The sequence below is a fragment of the Gopherus evgoodei genome, chromosome 15 (genome assembly GCF_007399415.2).
Source record: "Gopherus evgoodei ecotype Sinaloan lineage chromosome 15, rGopEvg1_v1.p, whole genome shotgun sequence".
Classification (NCBI taxonomy): domain Eukaryota; kingdom Metazoa; phylum Chordata; order Testudines; family Testudinidae; genus Gopherus; species Gopherus evgoodei.
This window is the reverse complement of record NC_044336.1, coordinates 28985481-29012575: the sequence shown is the minus strand read 5'-3', so window position 1 is coordinate 29012575 and position 27095 is coordinate 28985481. Positions and strand designations below refer to the sequence as shown.

General features: G+C 59.4%; 1 protein-coding gene across 9 annotated transcripts; it reads right to left on the bottom strand.

Annotated features, from left to right (window-relative positions):
• TMC6 (transmembrane channel like 6) lies at positions 1–27095 on the bottom strand. 9 transcript variants are annotated; one of them, XM_030535024.1, is made up of 22 exons: positions 26039–27094; positions 22027–22121; positions 19643–19820; positions 18707–18840; positions 16953–17069; positions 16060–16218; positions 14716–14821; positions 14408–14504; positions 13144–13398; positions 11996–12180; positions 11598–11742; positions 10470–10625; positions 10054–10229; positions 9577–9661; positions 7401–7498; positions 7121–7216; positions 5976–6051; positions 5495–5628; positions 4809–4985; positions 4052–4130; positions 3097–3175; positions 1–589 (listed from the first exon to the last, which is right to left on the bottom strand). In XM_030535024.1, the coding sequence occupies exons 3-21, from the start codon at positions 19696–19698 to the stop codon at positions 3104–3106; spliced, it is 2403 nt and encodes an 800-aa protein (XP_030390884.1). In that variant the 5' UTR covers positions 19699–19820; positions 22027–22121; positions 26039–27094; the 3' UTR covers positions 1–589; positions 3097–3103. The 9 variants fall into 9 exon arrangements, with proteins under 9 accessions (XP_030390884.1, XP_030390885.1, XP_030390889.1 ...); XM_030535025.1 differs by lacking the exon at positions 22027–22121 and having other exon boundaries at positions 26039–26196; positions 26754–27094; XM_030535029.1 differs by lacking the exon at positions 22027–22121 and having other exon boundaries at positions 26146–26196; positions 26754–27094.

Below are 27095 nucleotides of genomic sequence, written 5' to 3'. Positions count from 1 at the left end.
TCAACGGGGAGCTTAGAAAGAGGGAACATGGTTTTAATAGTAACAAAGCAAATATGTCCCCAGGGAAGGGGGTTCCTGAAAATCACTCAGCCGCTGGGACAGCCAGGTTGGGGTTCGGTGGCTCCGCAGACACCAGCCGAAGGCCCAGCAGCATTAAACAGCACACTGTCAGATGAGAGGCTGCTTTGGGCCTCACCTTTAGAACATGTTGGCACCAGGTGTGCTCGGCTCCAGCAGTGCCTGACAGCCTGCGTGGCTTCTGGACCCTGTGCCCCAGTGGAAGGCAAGGTCTCAGCAGCCTACCCCAGAGAGACAGAGTTACAAGCACCAGTACATGGTAGGAGCAGAGGTTTTTGCCCATGGATAACGTGCCAGTGCTGCTGTTGGGCAGGGTCTGGGTGCCAGCACCAGCAGGAGACTGGCTTTCTCAGTGACTCGTCTGCATCTCTCAGTGCAGCCCTGTAAAGTCTGGCAAATCTTCTCTGGCCATTCAGAAGGGGCTTGGAGAGGCCAGGATCCATTCCCGGCTCCGGGAGGCTGTGGCCAGAGAGAAAGTCCTGGTCACACATTCAGCTCTTCCAAGAGGCTCCTATAGCACAAAGAGAACACTTCAGTCATTATCATCATCAAATCTCTATGCTCCTGTAGCGCCAAGGGCCCCTCGGGTCCTGGCTCCTGGCGTGGGTGCTGCCTAGAGACACAGGGTAATGGTCCCTCGCTCCCAACCCAGCCTTTCTGCAGACTCTGGTTCCTGTGCAGCCCCCTTGCCCCGAGATTGGATGGGGCAACTTGCGCCCTCTGGCATCCTCACCGTGGAACAGCAGGGACGGGGATTGAATGGCCCCGCAGTCACCTGAGGCCCAGGGGAAAGGGTTTCCCAGTGAACGAGGCGTGAGCAGCCATTCCCTGTGGTGTGTGTGGGGCCCGGGCTGCCTTGGCATGAAGTCAGCCGGGAACACTGTACCTGTTTGCCTCTGCCATACGAAGCTGAGGGCTTGTCTACATCAGAAAGTTGCAGCGCTGGTGAGGGAGTTACAGCGCTGCAACTTTGAAGGTGTACACATCTGCAGGGCATCACCAGCGCTGCAACTCCCTGTTTGCAGCGCTGGCCGTACTCCCGTTTTGTCTCGGGTGTAGAGGATCCAGCGCTGGTGATCCAGCGCTGGTAATCCAATGTAAACACTTACCAGCGCTTTTCTTGACCTCCGTGGAAGGAGGAAGCCTCTGGTAATCAAGCTGGTCTCCTTCCCCAGCTTGCTCTCGCGTTCCCGGAACCCCGAGCAAGCAGGCCTCCTTCCCTGCGGTTTGCAGAGGGGTTCGGGAACGCGAGAGCAAACCGGGAAAGGAGACCAGCTTCGCCGCGGTTTGCTCTCCAGTTCCCCGAACAAGCAGGTCTCCTTCCCTGCGGTTTGCAGGGGGTTCGGGAACGCGAGAGCAAACCGCGGCAAAGCTGGTCTCCTTTCCCGGTTTGCTCTCTCGTTCCCGGAACCCCGAACAAGCAGGTCTCCTTCCCTGCGGTTTGCAGGGGGGTTCGGGAACGCGAGAGCAAACCGGGAAAGGAGACCAGCTTCGCCGCGGTTTGCTCTCCCGTTCCCCGAGCAAGCAGGTCTCCTTCCCTGCGGTTTGCAGGGGGTTCGGGAACGCGAGAGCAAACCGCGGCGAAGCTGGTCTCCTTTCCCGGTTTGCTCTCTTGTTCCCGGAACCCAGAACAAGCAGGTCTCCTTCCCTGCGGTTTGCAGGGGGGTTCGGGAACGCGAGAGCAAACCGGGAAAGGAGACCAGCTTCGCCGCGGTTTGCTCTCCCGTTCCCCGAACAAGCAGGTCTCCTTCCCTGCGGTTTGCAGGGGGTTCAGGAACGCGAGAGCAAACCGCGGCGAAGCTGGTCTCCTTTACCGGTTTGCTCTCTCGTTCCCGGAACTCCGAACAAGCAGGTCTCCTTCCCTGCGGTTTGCAGAGGGGTTCGGGGAACGCGAGAGCAAACCGCGGCGAAGCTGGTCTCCTTTCCCGGTTTGCTCTCTCGTTCCCCGAACCCCGAACAAGCAGGTCTCCTTCCCTGCGGTTTGCAGAGGGGTTCGGGGAACGCGAGAGCAAACCGTGGCGAAGCTGGTCTCCTTTCCCGGTTTGCTCTCTCGTTCCCCGAACCCCGAGCAAGCTGGTCTCCTTCCCTGCGGTTTGCAGGGGGGTTCGGGAATGCGAGAGCAAACCGGGAAAGGAGACCAGCTTCGCCGCGGTTTGCTCTCCCGTTCCCCGAACAAGCAGGTCTCCTTCCCTGCGGTTTGCAGGGGGTTCGGGAACGCGAGAGCAAACCGCGGCGAAGCTGGTCTCCTTCCCTGGTTTGCTCTCTCGTTCCCGAACCCCCGAGCAAGCAGGTCTCCTTCCCTGCGGTTTGCAGAGGGGTTCGGGGAACGCGAGAGCAAACCGCGGCGAAGCTGGTCTCCTTTCCCAGTTTGCTCTCTCGTTCCCCGAACCCCGAGCAAGCTGGTCTCCTTCGGTGCGGTTTGCAGAGGGGTTCGGGGAACGCGAGAGCAAACCGCGGCGAAGCTGGTCTCCTTCCCCGGTTTGCTCTCGCGTTCCCGGAACCCCCCTTGAAGCCGCCCAACAGCGCTGCAGTGTGGCCATATCTAACACCACTTGCAGCGCTGGTTGCTGTAAGTGTGGCCACTCTGCAGCGCTGGCCCTATACAGCTGTACTAATACAGCTGTAACAACCAGCGCTGCAAAATTTTAGATGTAGACATGGCCTGAGGCTGGCGTGCGATGCCCAGCTAAGCCCCTGTTGTAGCCCAGCAGCTGAGGTAAAGATTTTGCTCCTTTGCAGGAGCGTATCCAGAGATGCTCAGGAAATGGTGACTAGCTCAGGCAATTCCCTGCAGTTTCTGTTTGCCTCCCCCCAGACACCCTTTGCTTTGCCTACACAGCCCAGAGCTGTCCTGATCTCAGCTGGGTGGGGGCAGCGGAAAGGATACCCTGTCACTTACAGAACAAGGCATTGGATGAATTCCCCCAGCATTTCCTTTGTCTCCTTGGAGCACCAACTTCCAGGAGCTTCAGTCTGACTCCTTTCCCAGCCCACTCCCATCCACACCCTGAGCCTCACCTGGCGCTCAGGGGCAGGTCTCTTGCTTCCCATAAATGCACTGAAGCTTCTGAATGAGAAATACCTTATCCTCCCCTTCCTAGAACAGAAGAGACACTACAGTGAGCAAAGGGGGTCAGAACAGGGCCATGGCCCCCAGCAAAACAAGCCGCTGTAGCAAGAGAGATGGAGAAACTAACACTCAGATGTTATGGCCAAAATCCAATGGGAGCTGCAGGCGCTCAGCACTCCTGAAAACAGGCCACTCATTTGGGTGCCTAAATGTGTGTGTAGGTGTCTAACTTTAGGCACCCATTAGAACACGGAGTTCCTGGATCCCAGACCCATGCTCTGTCCACTAGTCTACACCTTGCACCTCCCATCATGTCCCTGAGGTGTAAGCATAGGGTACAAGGAACCAATGCCGAGCCATTGGCTCCTGTGAAATCTATGTTCCCAATTTTCCTTATGGCTCCACAGCAGATTACCAATAAGTACCACAAATCCTCTCTCCTCATAAGAACAGCCAGACTGGGTCAGACCAAAGGTCCATCTAGCCCAGTGTCCTGTCTGCCAACAGTGGCCAATGGCAGGTGCCCCAGAGGGATGAACAGAACAGGGAATCACCAAGTGATCCATCCCCTGTGCCCATTTCCAGCTTCTGGCAAACAGAGTCTCGGGACACCATCCCTGCCCATCCTGGCTAATAGCCACTGATGGACCTGTCCTCCATGAACTTGTCTAGTTCTTTTTTGAATCCAGTTCTAGTCTTGGCCTCCCCAACATTCTCTCTCCTCACAACTTCGGTTTAAGCCTTTGCATGTAAAAGGCACTCACTCCTCTGTGCACGGCATGGCCTTCTTTAAGGTACTGGCACAGAGGCCGGCCCAGTTCAGCTGTGCTAGTCCCTGGGTCCCCAGGTCCCGCACATAAGGCAGTAAGAAGCAAGCAGCATGCAGCGGCCCTATGAACTTACATGGGCAATCTGTTCCTTCAGCAGGCAGATGATTCTCCGATGGCCTTTCACAACCTGGATGTGGAGGTAGATCACAGCTCTGCAATGGAAGGACATGAATTGCAGGACTCAGAGTCTGCTGCATGCCATATGCGCTGGCTTGATCACTTGCCATTCTTCCAACCCGGGGGGGATGGGCGCGAACGAGGCTGGACCCAGCAGCCAGAGAGCTCCTTTCTCACACACCCAGCCTCCCCTCCCAACGAGTTTCTCTGTGCTCAGCTGCTTGTTTCACCGCCTCAGGTGCACAGCACTCCCCGAGCAGCCCTCCAGCTCCACCCAGCGGCGATGCAGTGCGCATGGTGTGATGTCAGACTGTGCTTCACTACTTCAGTGGTGTGACATGTCTGGCCCCCGAGACTCCCATCAGGACCCCTTACTGCAGAAAAGGCAGCTCCACCGCTTAGTTCAGGGGAGCCATTCCATTAGCTGCCGGAGCAGCAGCACCCACACCTTCTGCCAGTCTGCCACCCGTGGTAAGGAGAAATAACAGCTAGGTTCAAAGGGCCGTGCCAAACGAGTGCAGGACCAGTGCTGCTCTCTGGGCCGAGGCAGGAATGCTCCTGGGTGACACTGTCCTGGCTGACCAGGCAGCTCGAAATACAAGGACTGAACCCCTGGGGAAGTGACGGAGCGGCTAGTCTCAGGTATGGGGAGTCCAGCCTGGTGCGTTTGCCTGTAGTTTTCAGTTTTGGATTCTAGGTTCAGTCATACTCACAGCAGGACTCCAGACACAAAGAACAGGAAGAAGGTGTTTTCCACAAGGTGTTGGTGGATCCAGGTGAACCAGGTGATGTTTGGGCTGGATTTCTCTAGCTCTTGAATCCAAGTCTTCCCTGACTCGTAGATGGTCTCCTGCATCCGGAACGGGCCACACGCTATGGATGGTTTCACTCTAGGCAGACAAAGAGCAGGTGAAGGTCAAATGGCTACTTCCAGCTGCAATTCACTTGCTACTGGAACCACCGCTTGACTGGACTTTGTGCTTTCGGGTGGATTCTAGATGCTACCTCAAGAAACAACACGGATCTGATTTCCATGCCACCTAGAATGGGCAGCCATGCACCAGGAAAGACTTCCTCGAGCAGTGATTTGATCCCAGGAACCCCCACCTCCCTGCCCCGCCTCCAGCAGTGCACAGGCGTTTAGAAACCACAGGGCTGAGTTGGAGGCAGGTGAATTCTCTCTGCAGAAATATCTCCTGGCTGCCTTTATTCGTACAGTGCTGAAGCTCCAAGACAGGCCCAGCTCAGAAGAGCAGACGGGACACAAAGGCTGACTGGGACCAAAGCACTGGGAGGCTGCAGGGAGAGGGGGAAGGAAGAAAAGTCAGATCCCAGGGCTGGTTGGCTCCATTCTCTCTGTAGGCTTGGGAGGTTCTTGTTACACAAACCATCTACTCACGCCCAGATGGTGTAGGAGAGGAAGATGGCGGCGCCCAGGAAGGAGGGGAAGCACAGGAGGGTGATGAAGACTGTGCTCATGTGAGATGCGCGCCACAGCTTGCTGGGAGACTGGCAGTTCTTCATCAGGCTGGTCTAGAGATACAGAGTTAAACTAGCTACTAACTTCTGAGCGGAGTGTAACACCCCCCATCAGCCGGCACACAGGACAGATGCTCTCTGGGCTTGGGGAGTCCCAGGCCACGGCTCCTAATAGAAATGGAGAGGGCGAGAACTGGTGCAGGTGAGGAACGCCTGCCTGACCCTCCCTCTCCCTTCCCAGGGAGCTTTCCCCCATTTCTGGCCAGAGCTGAATATAAAACGAGGCGCGGACCCCTCCCCTAGTCCAGCCTCTAGATCTCCCGGCTCTGGACAGCGAGTGCTGCACGCTGAGGCAGAACAGCAGCTGGGAGCCAAAGGCCAGTGGGTGTGGACACCATTACCTTCTTGATGTAGAACAGGAGCACCAGCTTGAGGATCTGGACAGCTGGGAGGAGGGGGCAAAAGAGAACCCCCAGCCTGAAAGAAAGAAGGAAAGACACAGGAAAGTTGTGAGAGCTCGGCTCTCCCCCACCCCCCGGGAGCCAGTGGCCCCAGCCAGGGGGCAGCATGGTCATTGCCTTGTTCTCCTCCAGCTGTGGGGCCTCCCACGTGGGCAATGGGCACCTTCAGGGGAACCTCCACATGGCACGGCCCAGGGGCCCGATCCGGCCTGCCCGCCGACCCCACCCCCCGCACCCAGACTGCGCGGCCCAGGGGCCCGATCCGGCCTGCCCGCCGACCCCACCCCCCGCACCCAGACTGCACGGCCCAGGGGCCCGATCCGGCCTGCCCGCCGACCCCACCCCCCGCACCCAGCCTGCGCGGCCCAGGGGCCCGATCCGGCCTGCCCGCCGACCCCACCCCCCGCACCCAGACTGCACGGCCCAGGGGCCCGATCCGGCCTGCCCGCCGACCCCACCCCCCGCACCCAGCCAGCGCGGACCAGGGGCCCGATCCGGCCTGCCCGCCGACCCCACCCCCCGCACCCAGCCTGCGCGGCCCAGGGGCCCGATCCAGCCTGCCCGCCGACCCCACCCCCCACACCCAGCCAGCGCGGACCAGGGGCCCGATCCGGCCTGCCTGCCGGCCCCACCCCCCGCACCCAGCCTGCGCGGCCCAGGGGCCCGAACCTGCCTGCCCGCCGACCCCAACCCCCGCACCCAGCCTGCGCGGCCCGATCCAGCCTGCCCGCCGACCCCACCTCCCACACCCAGCCAGCGCGGACCAGGGGCCCGATCCGGCCTGCCTGCCGACCCCACCCCCCGCACCCAGCCTGCGCGGCCCAGGGGCCCGATCCGGCCTGCCCGCCGACCCCACCCCCCGCACCCAGACTGCACGGCCCAGGGGCCCGATCCGGGGGGGGCTGTGTGTGCAGGGGGGTTAAAAGGTGCATGCTGCTCTGTGTCTGAGCCCCTCCCTGACGCACCCAGAAGCACTCATGTCATTTGGCAGCAGCCAATCAGCTTGTAAACTGATCTGCCTCTCCTGGCTCTGGGAAGAGGCTCTAGCTCCATGGGGTTATGGCAGGTGGGGGGAGATGCCTCACCAGGTCAGGGTCTGCCCATAGATCAGCTCCAGCACGTTCCGGGCAATGTCAAACTCAGGCCTCTGCTTCCTCATCAGCCTCTTCTCCAAGATGAGCCTGGAAGACAGAGAGTGACTCTCAAGGGGCTGAGGCCGCAGGACGCTCAGCCCCTGAACTTTCACTCTAGCAGAGATCCACCTTGCAAGCAAGATGTGCCAATGTCCCAGCAAGCCAGAGCTGCCTCTGCCCGGTGGAGCCGGGGAGGCCCCAGCACCAGGGATGAGCACCGCACGACCGTTACCTCCAGAGCAGCTCCCCAAGGAAAGTGTCCAGGAGCGTGAACACGAAATCCATCACCACAAAGCGGTACAGCTCCTGCCCCACTGACGTCTCCCAGCACTGGGAAAACACAGGCACAGATGGCATCAGGGAAGGGGGTAGAGATGGCTCCCTCCTCCCACCAGCTCTCCCGTGGCCCCCAAGCAAGGTCTGCGAACACCTGCCCTGGGATCTGCTCGACCTGTAGCTCCCTCAACAGTGGGGCACTCCTGCTTGGTGCCGTGCCCGCTAAGGCACTCTTCCCATGGCAACCGGTGGGCTGGCAACATTCTCACTTGCTAGCCAAACCTAGCCAGTGAGCATTCAGCCCACAGCACTCTGCCTCTGGGCAAGGGGAACTCGGGACCTTGTGCCATCCCTTCCCATGGCAAGAGCTGCAACGGTCACAGAATCGCAGGACTGGCAGGGACCTGGAGAGGTCTCTAGTCCAGTCCCCGGCACTTGTGGCAGGACTAAGTATTATCTAGCCCAGGGGTCTCCAACCATTTTACACCCAAGGTCACTTTTTAAATTTAAGGGCAACCCAGGATTTATCCTGTCCCTTCCCCAGAGCCCCGCCCTGCTCACTCCATCTCATGCCTCTCTCTGCTGCTCACTCTCCCCCACCCTCACTCACTTTCACTGGGCAAAGGCAGGGGCTTGGGGTTCGGGGGGTGGGTGTGGGCTCTGGGCTAGGGCCGAGGGGTTTGCAGTGTGGGAGGGGGCTCTGGGCTGAACCTGGGGCAGAGGGTGGGGGTGAGGGATGCATGCTCTGGGAGGGTGTTTGGGTGCAGAAGTGGGATCCGGGCTGGGGTAGTGTTGGGATGCAGGAGGGGGTATGGGGTGCTGGCTCTAAGAGGGGGCTCAGGGCTGGAGGGTGGGGAGTGGCCTCCCACTGGGCAGCACTTACTTTGGTTGGCAGTGAGTGAGGCTAAGGCAGGCTCCCTGCCTGCCCCGGCCCCACACTTCTCCTGGAAGAGGCCAACATGCCCCTGCGGCCCCTGGGGGGAGCCGGGGGGCAGATGGCTCTCATGCTGTCCCTCTCTGCAGGCAGTGACCCCAAAGCTCTCATTGGCCACAGTTCCCTGTTCCCAGCCAATAGGAGCTGCTGGGTGTGTGTGTGCTTGCAGGCAGGAGCAGTGCACGAAGACCCCTGCCCCCTCCCTCCTGGGGCCATGCTGGCTGCTTCCGGGAGCGGGGTGGGGCCAGGGCATGGAGGGAGCCTGCCTCAGCGGCAGCCCTGCTACACCACTGGAGATCACGATCGACTGGGAGAGTCCCCAGCATTGACCAGCTGATCACATTTGACCGGTTGGTGACCACTAACCTAGACCATCCCTGAGAGGTGTTTGTCTAACCTGCTCTTAAAAATCTCCAGTGATGGAGATTCCACAGCCTCCCTAGGCAATTTATTCCAGTGCTTAACCACAGTGACAGGAAGTTTTTCCTAAGGTCCAACCTAAACCTCCCTCGCTACAATTTAAGCCTCTTGCTTCCTGTCCTATCCTCAGAGGTTAAAGAGGACAATTTTTCTCCCTAATTCTAACAACCTTCTACATACTTGAAAACAGTTATGTCCCCCTCAGTCTTCTCTTCTCCAGACTAAACAAACCGAGGTTTTTCTATTTCCCTTCATAGCTCATGTTTTCTAGACCTTTAAATCATTTTTGTTGTTCTTCTCTGCACTTTCTCCAACTTGTCCACATCCTTTCTGAAATGTGGCACCCAGAACTGGACATAATACTCTAGTTGAGGCCTAATCAGCACAGAGCAGAGCAGAAGAATTACTTCTCATGTCTTGCTCACAGCACTCCTGCTAATACATCCCAGAAGGATGTTTGCTTTTTTTGCACAGCGTTACACTGTTGACTCATATTTATCTTGGGATCTGTTCTAATAATCCGAACCCAGCACAGCAGGGGTAGGAGGATTGTCCCAACATCCCTGGGCCAATGGGAGAGCTGAAATGAGCGCTCCTCTCTCTGAAGTGTGCAATTGGGCCATTCAGGAGCTCCAAGTAGCTCTTGTTCCCTCAGCATTCACAAAACCCATTTAACCCTCATTTCTGCACAGCCCATGAGCGTGGGCTGGGTGCCGAGGCCCAGAGCTGCAAGGGCCCAGCTCTCAACAAGCAGAGGTTGCAACCAATTCAGACTGACATTGTCCTCCGTGGAGTATCCCATCTTCCGACTCAGCCAGTGATAACACAGCAGACCCAGGACAATCATCTTCAGAATCAAATTCCTTCAGACGAAAGAGAAAGGGAGAGAGGGACATCAGAGAGCGAGCAATCCCATGCCAGCAAGAGGAGCAGGGAGGGACGGTCAGAGAGCTCCAGTGGGCAGAAGCATGTGAGCTCGCCTGCTCCATTCAGCTGCTCAGAGATCCCAGTGCAGAGCGCCTGCCAGTGGAAGGCACCAGCTGCATTCATCTCCATTGTCCATCTGGGGCAGCCCAGGCCTGCCCTGGAACCCACAGGTGCTAAGGAGAAGGAGGAAGACAGAAGGCCTATGGCTCACTGATAGGGGTGCTCAAGTCCAGGTCCTTCAGGGTGTCCCGGGCTCCCAGTGCTGGATTTCTAGCTGTAGCACAGCAAACTCAGAGGGAGGGGACTACGCCCCATCCCTCTGCCTTACCTGAAGATGGCCACGTACACCTCCAGCGCTGGAGACTCCTGCTTCTCCCAGGCTGCCAGCAGGTTATACAGGTACGGCATCACCAGGTTCATCAGAGACACCACCACAGGCAGAGCCAGCAGGAGGGCTTCCTGCTGGGCCTCGCTGCTCTCCTCGTCTCGACTGTCCCGGTGCACCTGGAAAGCAGGAACCAAGGAGATTACTGGCCTGTGGACCACACACAAGCTCCTGAATCACCTGACGCTGGACTCTGACTGCACCAGAACACCCCTAGCCTCTCGGGAACAGTGCTACTGCCCACGTCTCTAAAGCCTAGCCCAGCGAATCGGCCTCCTCCCTGCTAGCCTGGGGAAAGCCTGTGATGCCCCTCCAGGCAGAGATGACAGTCTGGAGAGTCCTGAGAGGCCAGCACTCACCTTGAGCATGTGTTCGGCGAAGTAATACACTGCAACGATACAGCCTACAACGGTGCCTACGGACACTGCCCAGGCCAGACTGAGAACTACCATCCTGCCCAGCTTCCTGCACAGGCTCATTGGGCGGGACTTAGACTGCTGCTCTCCTAGCAGCTCCTGCAAAACACCAATGTTATAGACTGTCCTGACTGGGACCGATGTTGCCAGGCAGCCTGCAGTGGTTCTGGCGCTGACAGGCGGCACAGCGTTCGCTGGGAATGGGCTGCAAGTCTGGAGCGGCGAACGCCTCCCCGGGAAGGAGGGAGTGGTGGAATGGATCCAAGAAGCAGCCAAATGGTTCTGCAGAGGGGAAGGACCCAGGGCCTTTGGATGCACCAAGGGAGCTGTTGTCCCAAGGGGCGGAAGAGGGGACATTCCAACACTAGGGCAGGGGTCAATCCTTGGGGAATGGGCCAGGCCCTGGTGTAACACACCCGTCTGTCAGCTGTGGGGATTCAGGCTCAAACCCTGCCTTAGGTCACAAGTGAAAGTGACTTTTGTGGCTTCGATTTAATCCCCAGCTTGCCCAGTCACAAAGCCACCCCGGTGGTCATTCCTGGCTCAGAAGCAGCCCAGGAGTAAAACAGCAGGGCCGAGGGTGCAGCGCAGTAGTGAGAGGCACCGGCGGAGCTAGGGGAGCGGGGCAGGGGCGGCTGTGAGTCTGGGCTGCAGGGCACCAGCAGCACTGTGAGGGTAAAGTCTGCCCAGTTTGGTCCCCAGCAGAGGAACTGAATCTATAATATGATCGGTGATATTGTTATAACTGGGGAAGTGCTCACAGGTCCCAGTGAGCCCCGGGGTCCCTGGGGCTAAGAGCTACTTGTACACTAGGAAGGAAAGAGAGTTTCTAACTCCAAGGGCTTCCCAGCTCCCTAGACAAGCCAGAACAGGCAGTGTTGCCCCATGGTTTTAACAGATGGGGACTGAGGCACAGATATTAAGGGACTTGTCCAAGGTCTCACAAGGAGAATGTGGCAGAGCCAGGAGCTGAACCCACATCTGCCAAGTCTCAGGCCATTGTCTGAACCCTGTGGCCAACCCAGGCCCTGTCTCAAGGAGCCTGGTGGAACTCCTCTGCGCAGCACTCGCCTTCAGCTGTGTCCGGATGTTTTCGTTCTGCAGCCTAACAGAGCGTCTCTGGATCACCTTGTAGTCCCAGGCACAGAACACTTTGATGGCAAAGTCTCCTGACGTGCTGCCCACGCGGTAACTCTCGCCAAAGGATCGGGACATGCTGGAAGGAGGAGCAGCCAGGGAACGGAGATTGCAGAGAGAAGGGAAGGAACGGGGGGCATTTCTGAGCCATCAGCGGGTGCCGTGGGGAGCGTGGGGCTGGGGTAAGTCAAGGGGCAGAGGTCATCCAATAGCCCAGACAGGGTTGGCCCTGTGCCCAGAGGTCAGGCGGGGTGGGGGTGGGGAAGGTGTGCAGATGAGGGCAGCAGGGAGAATAATGCAAGGCACAGCCAGCGAGCAGGGAGGCTCCTTACCTGTACACCAGCAGGATGCATGTAATGAAGAAGGAGACCCCAATAGTGAACACGTAGGCCAGAGGCATGTTGTATGGGAGATGGCCTCTGCCAGGCTGGCAGCTGCTGCTAACAGGGGTGCAGGCGTCGTTCAGGGTGAAGTTACTGTAGTAGCCATAGTACATCAGAGTCTGAGTGAAGGAGCCCTGCAGGGAGAGGACAGGAATGGGCCGTGCTGCCTCCTGCAGCTGCAGAGCAGAGGGACTCTGCAGGAGCTCCCAAGGGAGGTGTGGACCCCTCTTGCTGGACGGCTTTAGGAACAGGATGGACAAACCCAAGTGGGTCTCGGGTTTCTTGGTCCTGCCTCTTGAGGTCCCTTCCAGCCTGACATTTCTATGATCTCTGGGCTCCAGGAACCGTGATGTGCTGTTCAGCACCGGCAGTGCCACTCTCTCTCCTGCCCTGCCGGTCTCTGGGATCCAGACCCCGTCCGGGCTACAGAAATCCTGTGCAGGGTGCAGCTGCTGTACAGCAGACCCCATGCCCTATTGCAGGGATGGGAGCGCTTTTCTCTGAAGCGCCCAGCACAGGCCATTCATAGAATCATAGACTTTAAGGTCAGAAGGGACCATTATGATCATCTAGTCTGACCTCCTACACAACGCAGACCGCAGAACCTCACCTACCCACTCCTGTAACAAACCTGTGTCTGAGCCATTGTAGTCCTCAAATCATGGTTTAAAGACTTCAGGGTGCAGAGAATCCTCCAGCAACTGATTGGTGCCCTAGGCTGCAGAGGAAGGTGAAAACCCCCCAGGGCCTCTGCCAACCTGCCCTGGAGGAAAATTCCTTCCCGACCCCAAATATGGCGATCAGTTAAACCCTCAGCATGTGGGCAAGACTCACCAGCCAGACACCCAGGAAAGAATTCTCAGTAGTAACTCAGATCCCAGCCCATCTAACATCCATCACAAGCCCCTCCATAAACTTATCAAGCTTAGGCCCCTCGCTCTGGGCTGGAAGCACAGCTCCTGCTGAGGAGGGGTGCAGATCCTGTCTGTGCCTGAGCACTGAGCAGCAGCAGGACATGTGGCTGCTGCCCCGGGGCTGGGGGATGCAGACAGAGGGAGGTGGGTCTCTGAGGTCTCGCCCTCCAGCGCAGTACTCACCGCCCCAGTCAGGAGCTCGAGCCCCGTGAAGAGCCTGCTGTTCTTGGTGGCCGGGGGGTACGCAGCCTGCGTGGCTACCACGAAGATCAAGAGGGTCAGGAATAAGAAGATGTTGAACATGAGAAGCGTCTTGAGGAAGAGGAAGTAGGACAAGACACTGGAGCCGAAGCGGCCACTGATCTGCTTCAGGGAATGATGCCAGGGCTGGAGGGAGTGGAGGAGGGAGAGGAACCCATCCCAGAGACTCCGGAACCCCTGGAGGGGAACAGAACCCAGATCAGAAAAGGGGGCCAGGGCCAACCTGTCTGAGCCAGCCCTGCAGCCCCTCCAACCTCCCCTCTCAGCCGTGGGAATCACTGCAATGCACATGTTGCCACCATCTCGCAGGACTCAACTCCTAGACTCTAGCCTGCTGTGCTCTCCCTCTGCTGCTCCCAGCCCCTCCGCCTTCCTTGCACTTGGCTACTCCAGCCAGGGTTTTGCTGAGAGGCCCAGAGGCGCAGACAGGACGGACAGAGATGTACCATGCCCCTGGGAGCGGAGCACAATGGCGGCTGTGACTGGAGTGGTTTATGTCCTTAAAGCATCACGTCTCAGGACTGGGAGCAGGTGTCCCATGAGCATCTGGAGCTGTTCAGGCTGCATTGCTGGAGTCACCGGGGGAAGGGCTGTCACCAGCTAAGGGCCTCTGTGCACCTACCAGAACCGGGGCCCCCACCAGCGCCAGGGCTCAGCGCGGGCAGGGCCTTGCCCAATGCCAACGCCAGCGCCAGGCAGTGAGGACTCAGCATCACAAGGAGAGAACCCTGAGTGGCACTAACAGAACCTCCCCGGCCGGTGAGCTCTGGGCTAGACCCTCCCCGTCCCCTTCCCAGCAGAAATCCCAAGCCTTCCGCTTCCCAGGACACGCAGCGGGCCAGGCAAGGCACCTGTTCCCATGGACGCTGGAGAGTGCCCAGGGCCCCCCATCCCTGGGGGGCTCCACCCAGCTCTGAATTTATCTGAGCTGCTTCATAAACAACGGGGGAAATCAGCCAGCGAGAGACAGGTCTGCAGCAGGGCCTGGGAGAACTGCAGGGCTCAGCCAGGGACCACAGCCTGGGTGTGGGCAGTGCGGGAGGGAGAGGCGATCAGGGGCTCCTGTCCTGCAGCACGGGACCTTTGACTCCGCGAGAGGTACCAGGTTTCTCCAGACAAAAATCTCATCCGCTCCTCCTGGCCCAGTGGCTGGTGCTGGCATCTGCAGTGGGGGGGCAGGACTTACTGTGAGGAAGACGTGTTTGAGTTGGCCACAGCAGGACAAAGGCCTCCTGGTCTTGTCGGGTTTCCTCAGGGTGCTTCTGTGTCCACCCAACTCCTGCCTGCAACACAGTTCTGTCACACCAGGGCTCCAACGCCATGCGGGAGGGGACAGCTCTGCTCTCAGGAGGCCCCACGCCACCCGCAGGACACTGGCCTGCTCTATTCACCCCGAAGCTGAGCCCCCACCCCACCCAGGTCCCTCAGCCCAGAGAGACTCCACGTAGGTGCTGGGCAGAGCTGGCACCTGCTGCTTCCCCTGGGGGGACAGACCTGAGGCTGCGTTTCTCTGCCAGGCACACAGGCATCGCCTGCAGCATGTGGCTCCTCTGGCTGCTTGAGAGGCTCTGCAGCTCCTTCACCAGCAGGCTGTGTGTGTCTGTGGAGGAGAAGCGCAGCAAGGATCATGCAGGGCAAAGTGGGGTGCCCTTGGCAGAAGACGGGGAGCCTCCATGTCCATGGGCTGCAGGAACCGGCCTGTTCTCAGCCAAGGCTGTGGGGGAGCAGGGAATGAGACGGGGCAGGAATTCCATTCCAGGCCATCGCCCCAGCTCAGCGTCGCTGCCATCCTGAGCGGGGGGGGGCCCACTGGACACATTGCCCCTCCCCCATCCCAAGGGGCGGGCGCTGGACACGTTGCCCCCCCAGTCCCAAGGGGGGGCACTGGGATGCCTGGCTCTGCAGCCTGCGCAGTGCATGTGTCATAAACAGATGGTTAAGGGTTAATGTCTCTTTTACCTGTAAAGGGTTAAGAAGCTCAGCAAACCTGGCTGACACCTGATCAGAGGACCAATGGGGGGACAAGATACTTTCAAATCTTGGTGGAGGGAAGTCTTTGTTTGTGCTCTTTGTTTTGGGAGTTGTTCGCTCTTGGGACTAAGAGGGACCAGATGTACATTCAGGCTCTCCAAATCTTTCTGAATCAGTCTTTCATGTGTCAAAATTGTAAGTAATAGCCAGGCAAGGCGGATTAGTCTTATGTTTGTTTTCTCAACTTTTAAATGTTTCTTTTGCTGGAAGGATTTTTACCTCTGTTTGCTGTAACTTTGAATCTAAGGCTGGGGTGGGGGGGTCCCTCTGGTCTATATGAATCTGAGTACCCTGTAAAGCATTTTCCATCCTGATTTTACAGAGATAATTTTTACTTTTTTCTTTCTTTAATTAAAAGCTTTCTTTTTAAGAATGTGATTGATTTTTCTTGTTTTAAGATCCAAGGGGATTGGGTCTGAACTCACCAGGGATTGGGGGGGGGGGCGGAGGAGGGATGGTTAATTCCTCCTTGTTTTAAGATCCAAGGAGTTTGAATCTGTGTGAAGCCTCCCAAGGCAACCCAAGGAGGGGAAAGTCTGGGGGGAAAGGAGGGGGGATGGTTAATTTCTCCTTGTTTTAAGATCCAAGGGGTTTGGAGCTGTGTTCCCAGGGAAGGTTTTGGGGGAACAGGAAGTGTGCCAGACACTAAATTCTGGCTGGTGGCAGTGTTACCAGATCTACACTAGTAATTAAGCTTAGAAGTGTTCATGTAGGTCCCCACTTTTGTACTGTAAAGTCCAAAGTGAAGAAAGAACCTTGACAGCATGGCACTCCCAGCGGGTGCCAGCTCCAGCAATGGCGACTCACCTTTCTGCTCCGCATGCCCAGAGTCCAGCTCCAGGTCGTACTGCCGCAGGCTGGGCCGTGCAGAGCGGGACACCTGGCGCAGCGGCGGCCGGCTGCTCCGGCGGCGAAGCTTGACTGTGCGGTTGTAGAACTGTGAGATGATGGCTCCTCGGCTGCGCCCTGGAACACACAGCCAGCACGCTGGGTGCGAGTGAACGCGCGCTCTCCAGCGCAGGGAGCTAGTGGGGCCGGGCGATCGGCAGCTGGTCGAGCTCAGGGCAGCCTCTGGAACCGGCAGCTCCCCAGTGACAGGTCTCCTCGCAGGCTGCCCCAGGCAGAGGCATCGGGTCTCTCTCCCCACAGCTTTGCTTCCATCTGCCTCATGAAATGCAGATCCCAGCTGGGGGGCTGGGCTGCTCAGTTTCCTACAGTGGGGGTTGGGGCTGAGTGGCGTTGGTGGGGATGCGGTAGGATTGGGGTGGGGGGCATAGTTTGGCGCAGGCAGGTGCAGGGTAGTCTTGGGTTGGGGTTGGGGGGCTGCAGCCTGGGGCGGACAGGCAGGTGATGGTGGGATGATATTGGGGTGAGGGCTGGGTAGTATTGATGGAGCAGGGTCGGGGGCATAGTTTGGGGCAAGTGGCTGGGTGGACTGGTATGGAGGCACAGCTTGGGGTGAGCAGTTGGGGGCAGGTTTGGCCCTTGGAGAACCACTGATCTGCCCTGGGGCTGCTCCAGCTGGGTCGGGAGGTATGACCAGCCAGTGCCTGGGCCATGCAGCCATGAGCAGGCCCAGGACTCTTGGCTGTATCTCCTCAGCCCACTCTCTGTACGGGATCAGGCCAGGCTAGGGGCAGGCAGCAGGAATGGAGCCGGGGTTAGGGCTGCGTGGCTGGCTTCCCGGGGCTCACGCTCACCGATGGTGCGGCTGGGCATGTTGGCAAGGATCAACAGTGTGGCTGAAGAGAAATCTGGGTGCTCTCTCCTCGACTCTGGCTCCTCCCAGGCCTCGGTGTGGCCAGCTGCCAGGTTCTCTGGGAGAAGGCGAGAAAATGCACAGAGCTCTGCCTGTTGGGATCAGAGAGGGAATTCCCTGCGGGCTCCCAGGGACAAGCCCTCAGCTCTGTGCCTGGGCTCCCCGTACCCCTCGCTCAGGCTGCACCTGTTCAGAGCAGAGGCTTGGCCCTGAGATGAGCTGCTGGCCTCTGTGGGGCATCTGCAGTGGCATTGGCCAGAGGCACCCCAGGAACAGAGTGCTCCCTGCTGGCCCCCACAAGGTCTGTCTGTTCCAGCACCTGGCTCAAGGCTCTGAGCCCCCCTCGTCAGCATCCTTGCCTGAGCTCCCTGGGCAGCTTGACGACAGGGCTGCCAACTTTCTAATCCCACGAAAATTAACACCGTAGCCCCACGCCTTCCCTAAGGCCCCACCCCCTGCTGCGACCCTGCCCCCCACTCACTACATTCCCCCTCCCTCAGTGGCTCAGTCTCCCCAGCCTTCACTCACTTTCACTGGGCTGGGGCAGGGGGTTGGGATGTGGGAGAGGGTGAGGGCTCTGACTAGGGGTGTGGGCTCAGGGGTGGAGCCAGGGCTGAGGGGTTTGGGGTACAAGAGGGGGCTCAGGGGTGGGGCCGGGGTTGTGGTGCGGGGTTATCTCTGGTGGCTCCCGATCAGCAGCACGGGGGGGGGGGCAAAGGTGGGCTTCCTGCATGTCCTAACTGTGCGCTGTGCCCCAGAAACGGCCAGCAGGTCCGGCTCCTAGACAGGGGAGGGGCCAGGAGGCTCTGCACGCTGCTCTTGCCCACAGGCACTGCCCCCACAGCTCCCATTGGCCACAGTTCCCAGCCAACGGGAGTGCAGAGTCAGTGCTCAGGGCGGGGGCTGTGCATGGAGCCCCGTGCCCACCCCCCCCCCCGCCCACACCTAGAAGCCAGACCGGCTTCCAGGGTGCAGCACAGAGCAGAGGCAGGTGGGCACAGGGCCGGCGCTTCCATTTAGACGGCCTAGGCAATTGCCCAGGGCACCAGGATTATTGGTGGGCGGCATTTTGCCGGAGGGGGCGGCAGGCGGCTCCAGTGGAGCTGCCGCAGTGGTGCCTGCGGAGGGTCCGCTGGTCCGCGGCTCTGGTGGAGCTGCCGCAGTCGTGCCTGCGGACGGTCGGCTGCTCCCGCGGCTCCGGTGGACCTCCCGCAGGCATGACTGCAGCAGCTCCACCAGAGCCACGGACCAGCGGACCCTCTGCAGGCATGACTGCAGCAGCTCCACCAGAGCCACGGACCAGCGGACCCTCCGGAGGCACGACTGCAGCAGCTCCACCAGAGCCGCGGGACCAGCGCGCGGGGCAGCGAAATTGCCGTGCGCCTGGGGCACTAAAACCCCTAGCACCGGTCCTGGGTAGGCAGCACTGCAGACCAGACTTTTAATGGCTCAGTCAGCTGACTGGAGCCGCCAGGGTCCCTTTTTGACTGGGTATTCCAGTCAAAAAACGGATACCTGGTCACCCTACTTGGCGAGCGCTTGGAAGATGGAACGTTATACAAGTAAAGGTCAGGAAGAGTCTCAACAAACTAGGCTTCGTATCTGAGCTATAACCTGTCCCCCTCTGTAACACACACAGCTTCTTGGGCTGCCAAGCGCCCCCAGATATACCCACGCAGCAGGTCACTGCTTTACCTCTGCCCCCAAGGGTCAACTCCTGCAGCTCCAGCTCCTCCAGCTCCAGCTCCGGCTCCTCCATGCTCTGCTCCTGCAGGAGCTGCTGGAAGGAATTGTGGACAGCGCTCTCATCGCACAGGCTCAGATCTGGGCTGTGGGAAACACGGAAGCCAAGATACCCACCATGACTGTAACCTGTGTCCCGGCTCAGGATGGGAAGTGGCCAGGTCACAGGTTCGTAATATGCCAGATTCTAGCAGCATCCTCTTGTCAACTCGATGGGGGTGGCACTGGGACACAGCAGCCCCTGGATGCATCCCAGAAGTACCCAAGGACCCTGGCCTTGGGATGTGACTGGGTTCTAAGGCTGCGGAACTGCTACTGTGCAGGGTCACGGAGCCCCTAGGACCACTGCCCCAGAGCAACTCCCAAGGTGGGTCACACTCACTGCCACCCCAGGACAATTCTGTCTGCACAGGGTCGCGCTGCAACAATCTTCCCATTTCCCCTCGGTATCCCCAGGGAGGCAAGTTCCGAGCTGCACAGCCCCCGTCCCCACATGGGGCTGGCAGACAAGTGCCCCCACAATGGAGGCTGTTGCTGCAGCAGCCTCGCTCCACCAGGACGCTCTCCTGGCTGGGCCGGCTGGAGCGTCTCAGGGTGGATGGCTCGGGCTGAGGGGCTCCCTCCCACTGCAGACTGGGAGAAGCCCGAGTGCTGCCATGTGCAGGACACACAATGGCTGTGTCTGGACAGGTTCCCCAGTGGAGTGGGCAGAGTCCAGGGACCACACCCCTGGCAGGCAGCAGAGTGGGGCAGCTGAGACTACTGCTGTGGCTGAGTTACATAAATAGACCCTAGACACCTCGGTGATGGCACGTTGGAGGTACAGGTCTGGAGAGACGGAGTGCTCCCCTCCTAGGCAGCAGAGGGGCAAATGACCATGCCACTGACCTGGCACCGTCCCTGCTCTCCGGAACATGAAGGGTGAAGGAGACTGGCTGGGTCATCTCAGGTTCTCTGCCCTCCAGCGGCTCAGGACCCAGATCCAGACAGCACTGGGGCCTGGAGTTCTCCAAACAACACGCTCTCTCAGCAGCGCCCTCTTCTCGTCATCTCCCACTTGTCATTTCTAAAACAGGCCCCACCCCAGAGCGTGAGACATGGGATGCCTGGGCAGAGTACAGCCAATGGCTCTGGCGGGGCGATTCCCCATCCCATTCAGCCCAGTAAGCAGGGGGCTGGCTGCAGTGGGTCCCACTGCTGGAGAAGGGTGTGCTAGGCACTGCCACTTCCCAGGCGAGTCCCACGGAAACAAGCGGGCTGTGCTGAGCCAGGCAGCACGGCACAAAACACAGCGAAGAGGAAGGAAGAGAGGAGGGGACGAAAGCTGCAATTCCGTCATGCACCAGCCCTGCTGTGCAGATAGTGCAGACACAGCAGCAGGCTCAGGGCTGCAGGCCCAGCGCTAGCAGATCCTGCCCTAGGGGCTACCCCCGGGGGGGGGAGACTAGGTATTTTCATGTGGTTCATCACTGTGGTACCTGGGCACCCACAAAGTTAGGTCAAGCAGCGAATGGAGCTGCCGTGCTCTGTGACTTGGTTGCTGGGTGAGCCAACCCGCAGGCTCAGGGCTCCAGGCTAATGGGTTCCAGCCAGATGCTCAGGGATTGCCGGGTTCAACAGGATGAGGCCAATCCAGCTCTGGAGAGATCAGTGGAGTCAAGGCTCCCTCTGCCCACAAGATACTTCTCTCAGAGAGTCCTACTCACTTGGGAAGCCCCCCAGCCCCAGTGGCACTGCCTGTAAGGCAGTCAGCAGGGCCCTGGGACAGGGCCATCAGCAGCGCCTGGTGCAGGTGGAACTGCTGAGGCAGGGTCTGACCCCGGGGAGCTGCAGGGCTGGGCACAGGATACAGCTGCGCCTAGGCCAAAGGCAGCTTTGCTCTGGGCTTGGATTATTAATGCAGCCAGGTGCACAGTGGGGTGGCCCCAGGCTCACAGCTCAGAAAGGCAGTGGCTGCTCAGACTCCCTGACCGTGTCCATCAATGTTGTTACAGGGGTCAGCAACCTTTCAGAGGCGGTATACCTACCCCGTCCCAGGGTTACACCGGGGAGAAGCCGGCGTCCCCCATGGGGAGGATGAAAGTCACGATGGGCTCGAGTCACTAGCCACAGGGATTAACCCCAGCCCCGTGTCCACCAGCAAAGGCTGCTCAGTGGCCAGGCCCTGAGCTCAGGCACAGCACAGCCGCTCACCTAGGGCAGCGTTTTTCAAAGTTTGGCACTGGGTCGCTCTGGTCAGCACCCTGACCGGGACGTTAAAAGTCCCATCGGCGGTGCTTCATGCCCAGCTAAGGCAGGCTAGTGCCTACCTGCTCCAACACCGTGCTTCCCCCTGGAAGCGGCCAGCAGTGGGCCTGGCTTCTAGGCAGGGGGGCCATGGGGCTCTGCACGCTGCCCCCGCCCTGAGCACCAGCTCAGCAGCTAAGGGGTGCCTTAGGGCGAGAGCCATGCGGAGCTGCTTGCACGCCTCTCCCTAGGAGCCAGGCCTGCTGCTGGCCACTTCCAGGGCACAGCGCGGTCTGCAGTGCCAGGACAGGCTGGAAGCACCCCAAACCCATGCCCCAATCTCCTGCCCCAGCCCTGAGCCGCTCCAAACCCAGAACCCCTTCCTGCACCCCAAACCCCTCTAACCCAGCCCCACCCGAGAGCCTGCACCCCCAGCCCAGAGCCCTGACTCCCTCCTACATCCCAACTCCCTGCCCTCCCCTAGAGCCTCCCTCCACACCCTGAACCCCTCATTCCCAGCACTCCCCCACAGCCCACCTTCCCACCCCCTGCCCCAGCCCTGAGCCCCTCCCACACCCTGAACCCCTCATCCCCAGCCCCACCCCGCAGCCCACACCCCCACACCCTGCCCCAGCCCTGAGTCCCTCCCACACCCAACCCCCTCATTCCCAGCCCCACCCCACAGCCCACACCCCCACACTGCAACCTTCTTCCCCAGCCCTGAGCCCCTCCCACACCCAACCCCCTCACCCCCAGCCCCACCCCGCAGCCCACACCCCCACACCCTGCCCCAGCCCTGAGCCTCTCCCACACCCGAACCCCTCATCTCCAGCCCACACCCCCACATCCCAACCCCCTGCCCCGAGCCCCTCCCACACCCCAACCCCTCATCCCCAGCCCCACCCCACAGACCACACCCCAACCCCTGCCCCAGCCCTGAGCCCCTCCCACACCCGAACTCCTTGTCCCCAGCTCCGTTGGGTCATGGGCATTAACAATCTTCTTCAACTGGGTTCCCAGAAAAAAAGTTTGAAAACACCACTGACCTAGGGTACTTGCTTCCTTTTTCACACAAGGGCCCTGACCTTTCACTGCAGCTTACAGCCAAGGAAGTGGAAACGCACCGACTTGAGAAGAGAAACTGCACAGAAAACAGCCATGAGGAGAGATCTCTCCCATATCCTCTGCCCTACGGCAACCTCAACCTCCTTTCCTAGGTGCTGCTGTGACGTGTCCAGAGACAGGGCCAGCTTTGTGAATGGCGGGGCCCGATTCGAATACTCGGCGGTGATCCGGCTCTTCAGCGGCGGGGGGTCCACTCTGGGTCTTCTGCGGCACCAAAGGACCCCCCACCGCCGAAATGCCGCCGAAGACCCGGAGCAGGGGACTCGGGGGAATCAGCTTAAAGCCGGCCCTGTCCAGAGAGACACTAACCCCCTTGCTCCCTCTGCCCCGGCAGGGACCCCCTCCTTGAGTCCTACCCAGGCATCCTTGCAGGTTTCCGGCTAGGGGCTCTGGCTGGTCCCAGCCGACCACTCACTCTGTGCAAAGCCCTGGGCACCATATGTCATGCAGTGCGAGCAGCTCCCAGGCAGCGATCCATCCTCCGGCCTGCCAGTCGAGAGACCAGATGGTCAACGCTGGGCACTGGCCAGGAGCCTGCAGCACCTAGGGTCAGTGCTCAGACACCACAGTGACAAGCCTGCTGTAGGCAGGAAAATCCGGGCCTTACCCTGTGTGTCGAGGCTGCTCCCCCAACCAGAGCTGGCAGGAGAAAGGAGCCACTCTCTCCTCCCCACTCCCAGTTCTGATTCCTCAAAGGGCACCAGAACAAACAGCCTGTGTGTCCCTGCCTGGGCAGCATGTAAATGCAAACCCTTTGTCCTCTCCCCACACAATGCCCCGTACAGCCCAAGGCCAGGGGAGAGGCATCCCCACTCACCCAGCCCAGCTCCCAGAAGGTCACATACCAAGATGCATTTTGCACCCTGAGTGAGCTGGAAAGTCTGTGCATAGCACTGGCAGAATGAGCTGTGGCCTGGGCAAGCTCCTGCACTAATCAGACCTCCGGGCTGGCTGTGAACACCTCTGATCACCTATGCACCTCTCTGCTGAGAACCAGGGCTGCCCTGGACACCTGGGACCCCCGTGTCTGCAGGGCCCCAGAGTCCTGGGGGAGCACAATGAAGAAGGGTCAAAAGTGGGATTGTTCTCCTGGCGGATGGGAGGGAGCCCCAGGTCAAGCTGGGCGGACCCTCCTTGCCCTGTGTGACTCTCAGTATCGGTGGAGTGTGGAGCTGGGCATGTCTTTGGCAGCTCTCCCCAGCACCGGATAATAGAAACTCAAAGAACTGGGGTTAGCTTAAGCTTGGTTAAGGAAATCTCAGTGTTGTGAAGAAAGGCCCTGACTGGCAGGTGGAAAGAAGGGCTTGAAAACCAACAGGAATGGAGGGGGGTTCCATGAATCACTAACGTGATAAGGGGAAGCTTCTAAAAACAAGGCCTCTGACCAATAGGAGTGACTGCAGATGGTTAAAAATATGACAAAAAGAATCCATCTTAAATGAGCCAACACGGCCCTTCCCCAGTGTTAACGCCTGAGTGAGCCCAGGTGCAATGGAAAAACTGCTGGGCACCAAGGAGGCGAGGCAAGGCCTCAGGGAGAAAGGAGAGTGTAAATCTTGTCTGGACTGAGACTGGAACTCAGGGTGACCTGTCTCCAGTGGGTTCTGGCTGACTCAGTAATTGGCAGTGACATCAGTGGTGGGTGACCTGGCCACGCTGGAGCCGTGTCTGAGTGTCCCAGGCTTAGCTCCTTTGTGGGTGTCCTGATCAAATGCTCAGGAATGTTTTGTTCTGTAGGGGATGTAGGAAATTGCTTACTGAGTTTGGCTCTTCAGGCATGTTCAGAGCAATTGTATAAATACCAAGCATCAGAGGGGTGGCCGTGTTAGTCTGGATCTGTAAAAGCAGCAAAGAGTCTTGTGGCACCTCATAGACTAACAGACATATAGGAGCATGAGCTTTCGTGGGTGAAGACCCACTTCGTCGGATGCATGACCCACGAAAGCTCATGCTCCTATATGTCTGTTAGTCTATAAGGTGCCACAGGACTCTTTGCTATAAATATCAAGAGGCCTTTGGATTTAATAAAGGAATTTATGGTTCAGTTTGTGTTTCGTGGTTTCCCATATTGATAATTCCAGCACCCAGCCAGTGGTGGATTAGCCACTGGGCCAACGGGACCTATGCCCAGGGGCCCTGACCAATTGGGTAGCCCCCCAAAATGGCCCCCCCATGCCCCACTCCACCCAGCGTTCCTGCTGGGGAGTGGGGTCGAGGCATGTGGGCTTGTCCCACTCCCTGCAGCAGTGCCGGGTGGGCAGAGCAGGGTAAGCCCCTGCACCCTGATCCCACTGCCCTGCAGCAGTGCCAGGCATGGGGGCAGGGCAAGCCCCTGTACCCCAACCCTATTTCCCCAGCAGGAGCACAGGGGGAGCAAGGGGACTGCGGGAGGAAGGGGTTGGGCCCTCACTTTCTCTGTCCCAGGGCCCCACAAAGCCCTAATCCACCCCTGCACCCACCACACTTAGAACTGTCATCCCCCCACGACGTGCCAGGCCACCTCCCCTGCCCTACGCAGAGATGATTCAACCAGCACACAAGAATTGTGCAAGAAGCAGCTCAGCACAGTTCTGCGTTGCACAAGGAGGTTCTCCCTGGACACTTTTGCAGGCAGGAGCCCGGGGCTGGGCAGCACAGGCCTTGGGAAATGCCATATGCTCCACCCTCTGCAGGACCCACTGGATTGGCTTTAGAGCTGCCCTCAGGGGAGCAGGGCTGGTCCTCTGCATGCTCCCGCCTCCTCAGCCCCCTTTCTCCCCCACCACTTGCTTCCCACACCCAACACTGGGCACTGAGAGTCTTTGGGCACTAAGGAGTTAACTGGAGCGGAATCAGCCCCTTCCTTCCAGTCCTGGAGGAGCAGGAGTCTCACTTCACTCAGCTCTTCACATTCAAACCACTCCCTGCAGCAAGTCAAGCAGGCAGTGGCTTGACTCCACTTCCCCTATCAGAGACAGACACTCCCTCTTAGGAAAGCGCTGGGCCCCCAGGTAACCACTGGCCCTGTGCCTGCCTGGAACAGGCGTGGTAGGGCACCAGGGAGCTGGACACCTAGGCAGACCGGTCCCGCAGGGGCTTGCTCGCAGAGCAGAAGACAAGATGGTCCCAGTAGACACAGGCTGCACCTACCTGCTCTCCCTGCTCCATGAGCCACCACTGCCAGTGCAGGAGGCTGGGCAGAAAACTCATCGTGGCTCTCCCTGTTCTGTACACCCTGCGCAGAAGGCTCAGTCCTGCTCCGGGGGTGATTTCTGGTGCTCCCGTGGGGCCCTCCCTGCCTTTGGCCCTGCAGCCAGACCAGACCCCTCCCTGAAGAGCAGTGTCTGCAGGGACAGAGGCACACTGCACCAAAGCCCTGCCTGCAGGGTCAGGAAACTCAGGAACCTCCTGGATTTGTCTCTGCTCTGGTCTGGTGGTCCCAGTCAGCGCTGGCTGGAGACTCTGGCCCCTGGAGCTCTCCCTGCAGGTGTCTCCTTCCCACCAGCTGGTCTGACTGACTAGAGTCCCTGGGTGTGGCCCTGCCCATATCTCCCTTCTCACAAGGTTGGTGCTCACCTGCTGCCTGTGAGGCAGGCACACTCTGGGTTAGGGGCAGCTGAGCCTGCCAGGGTCTGTGTGCACCGATAAGGACGGGAGGAGGGCAGCCCCTATTCCACTCTCAGGGCTCTACCCAGCTCTCTTTGCTGTTCCAAGGTCCATGCACACCTCCCGCCCCACCCCATAGCTTCTGCCTAAGTCACCCCAGGGCTGAGCGAGCCCTGTCTGCCAGGCTGCTCGTGGCACCCAGCCCCACGCACTTGGGGTGGAGCTGTGGCACGCTGGCAGTGGGTGCTACCGCCCTGGGCTGGAGGCATTTCAAGGAGCCTGGTCTCAGACCAGCTGTTTCTGCAGAGCCCATGTCAGCTGCGAATCCCCCTTCTCAGCTTCACTCACCTGCCCGCTGCAGCATCCTTGGGTGGGGAGCCCGCTGCTCTGCAAGGGGCCAAGCACAGAGAGAACCATCAGGCTGGACAGGAGCCAGCCCACATTCCTCCCCTTACCTGGAACACAGAGGATGCTGGGAGTCGTAGTCTTTTGCCTCTGGTGTCCACCTGGAGGACATAGTATGATTTTAGTCTTAGCTCTGCATGCAGCAAAGGACTTGGCAGTTGCCTGGTGTGTTCCAGGCCTGCCTCGCCCAGCCTCAGCAGGGGCCAGAGCCCAGCGGTCCCAGGGATTTCTCAGATTCGGGCAGGCAAGCTGCAGTGTAGCCATCAAAATGGGGGTCAGGATGAAGGCTCAAAATGGAGGTTGGCCATGGCCCTGGCTGTCTGGGGGCAGGACTCTCCCCTTGGGGCCTCTGGTGCCCCTTGTGTCGTTCCCCTCGAGGGACACTCACTGAAAGTCGGCTCAGCTGGGAGAGCCCCATCCTAGGATCCCTCTCCCCAAAGACACAGCATGGGCCCTGGGAGCAAGCGCTGCTTCCCCCGGCAGGCTCCCACACTCTGGAGCATTCCCACCCCACCCCTGCGCTGCCTCCACGATCAGCTGCGCCTGGCCACTGCAGGCGGGGAGATGTGTGGCCAGCATATCTCTCCTCTGCCTTTTCTCCATTCTGCCAGGGCAGTGCCTGTCCATGGTGTGCCACAGGTATGGGCAAGCTCAGCACCTCTTCCCCCCAGCAGCCATGGGCAAGGGTGAGCTCAGAGCCTATTCTCCCATGCGCCTGCCCGAGCTCAGAGCCCAGCCCCAGTGCACTGTGCATGCTTCCTGCTCAGAGCACAGCATTTCCCAGGCATCATGAGAACCCGTTTCCTGCACGTCGCTCATGTTAGCACACTGGGAGCATTCCCAGAAGGTCTCATCTGTTGTGGACTCCGGAGCTAGCTGCTTTCCAGGACCACATGCATGAGTTGGTGGGGACAGGCTGCGTCCTGCATGTCACATGCTGGAGCTCAGGGAAAGAGTCCTCCTGCCCGCTCCAGCTGATGCCACTCATCCTTCCCCCTCA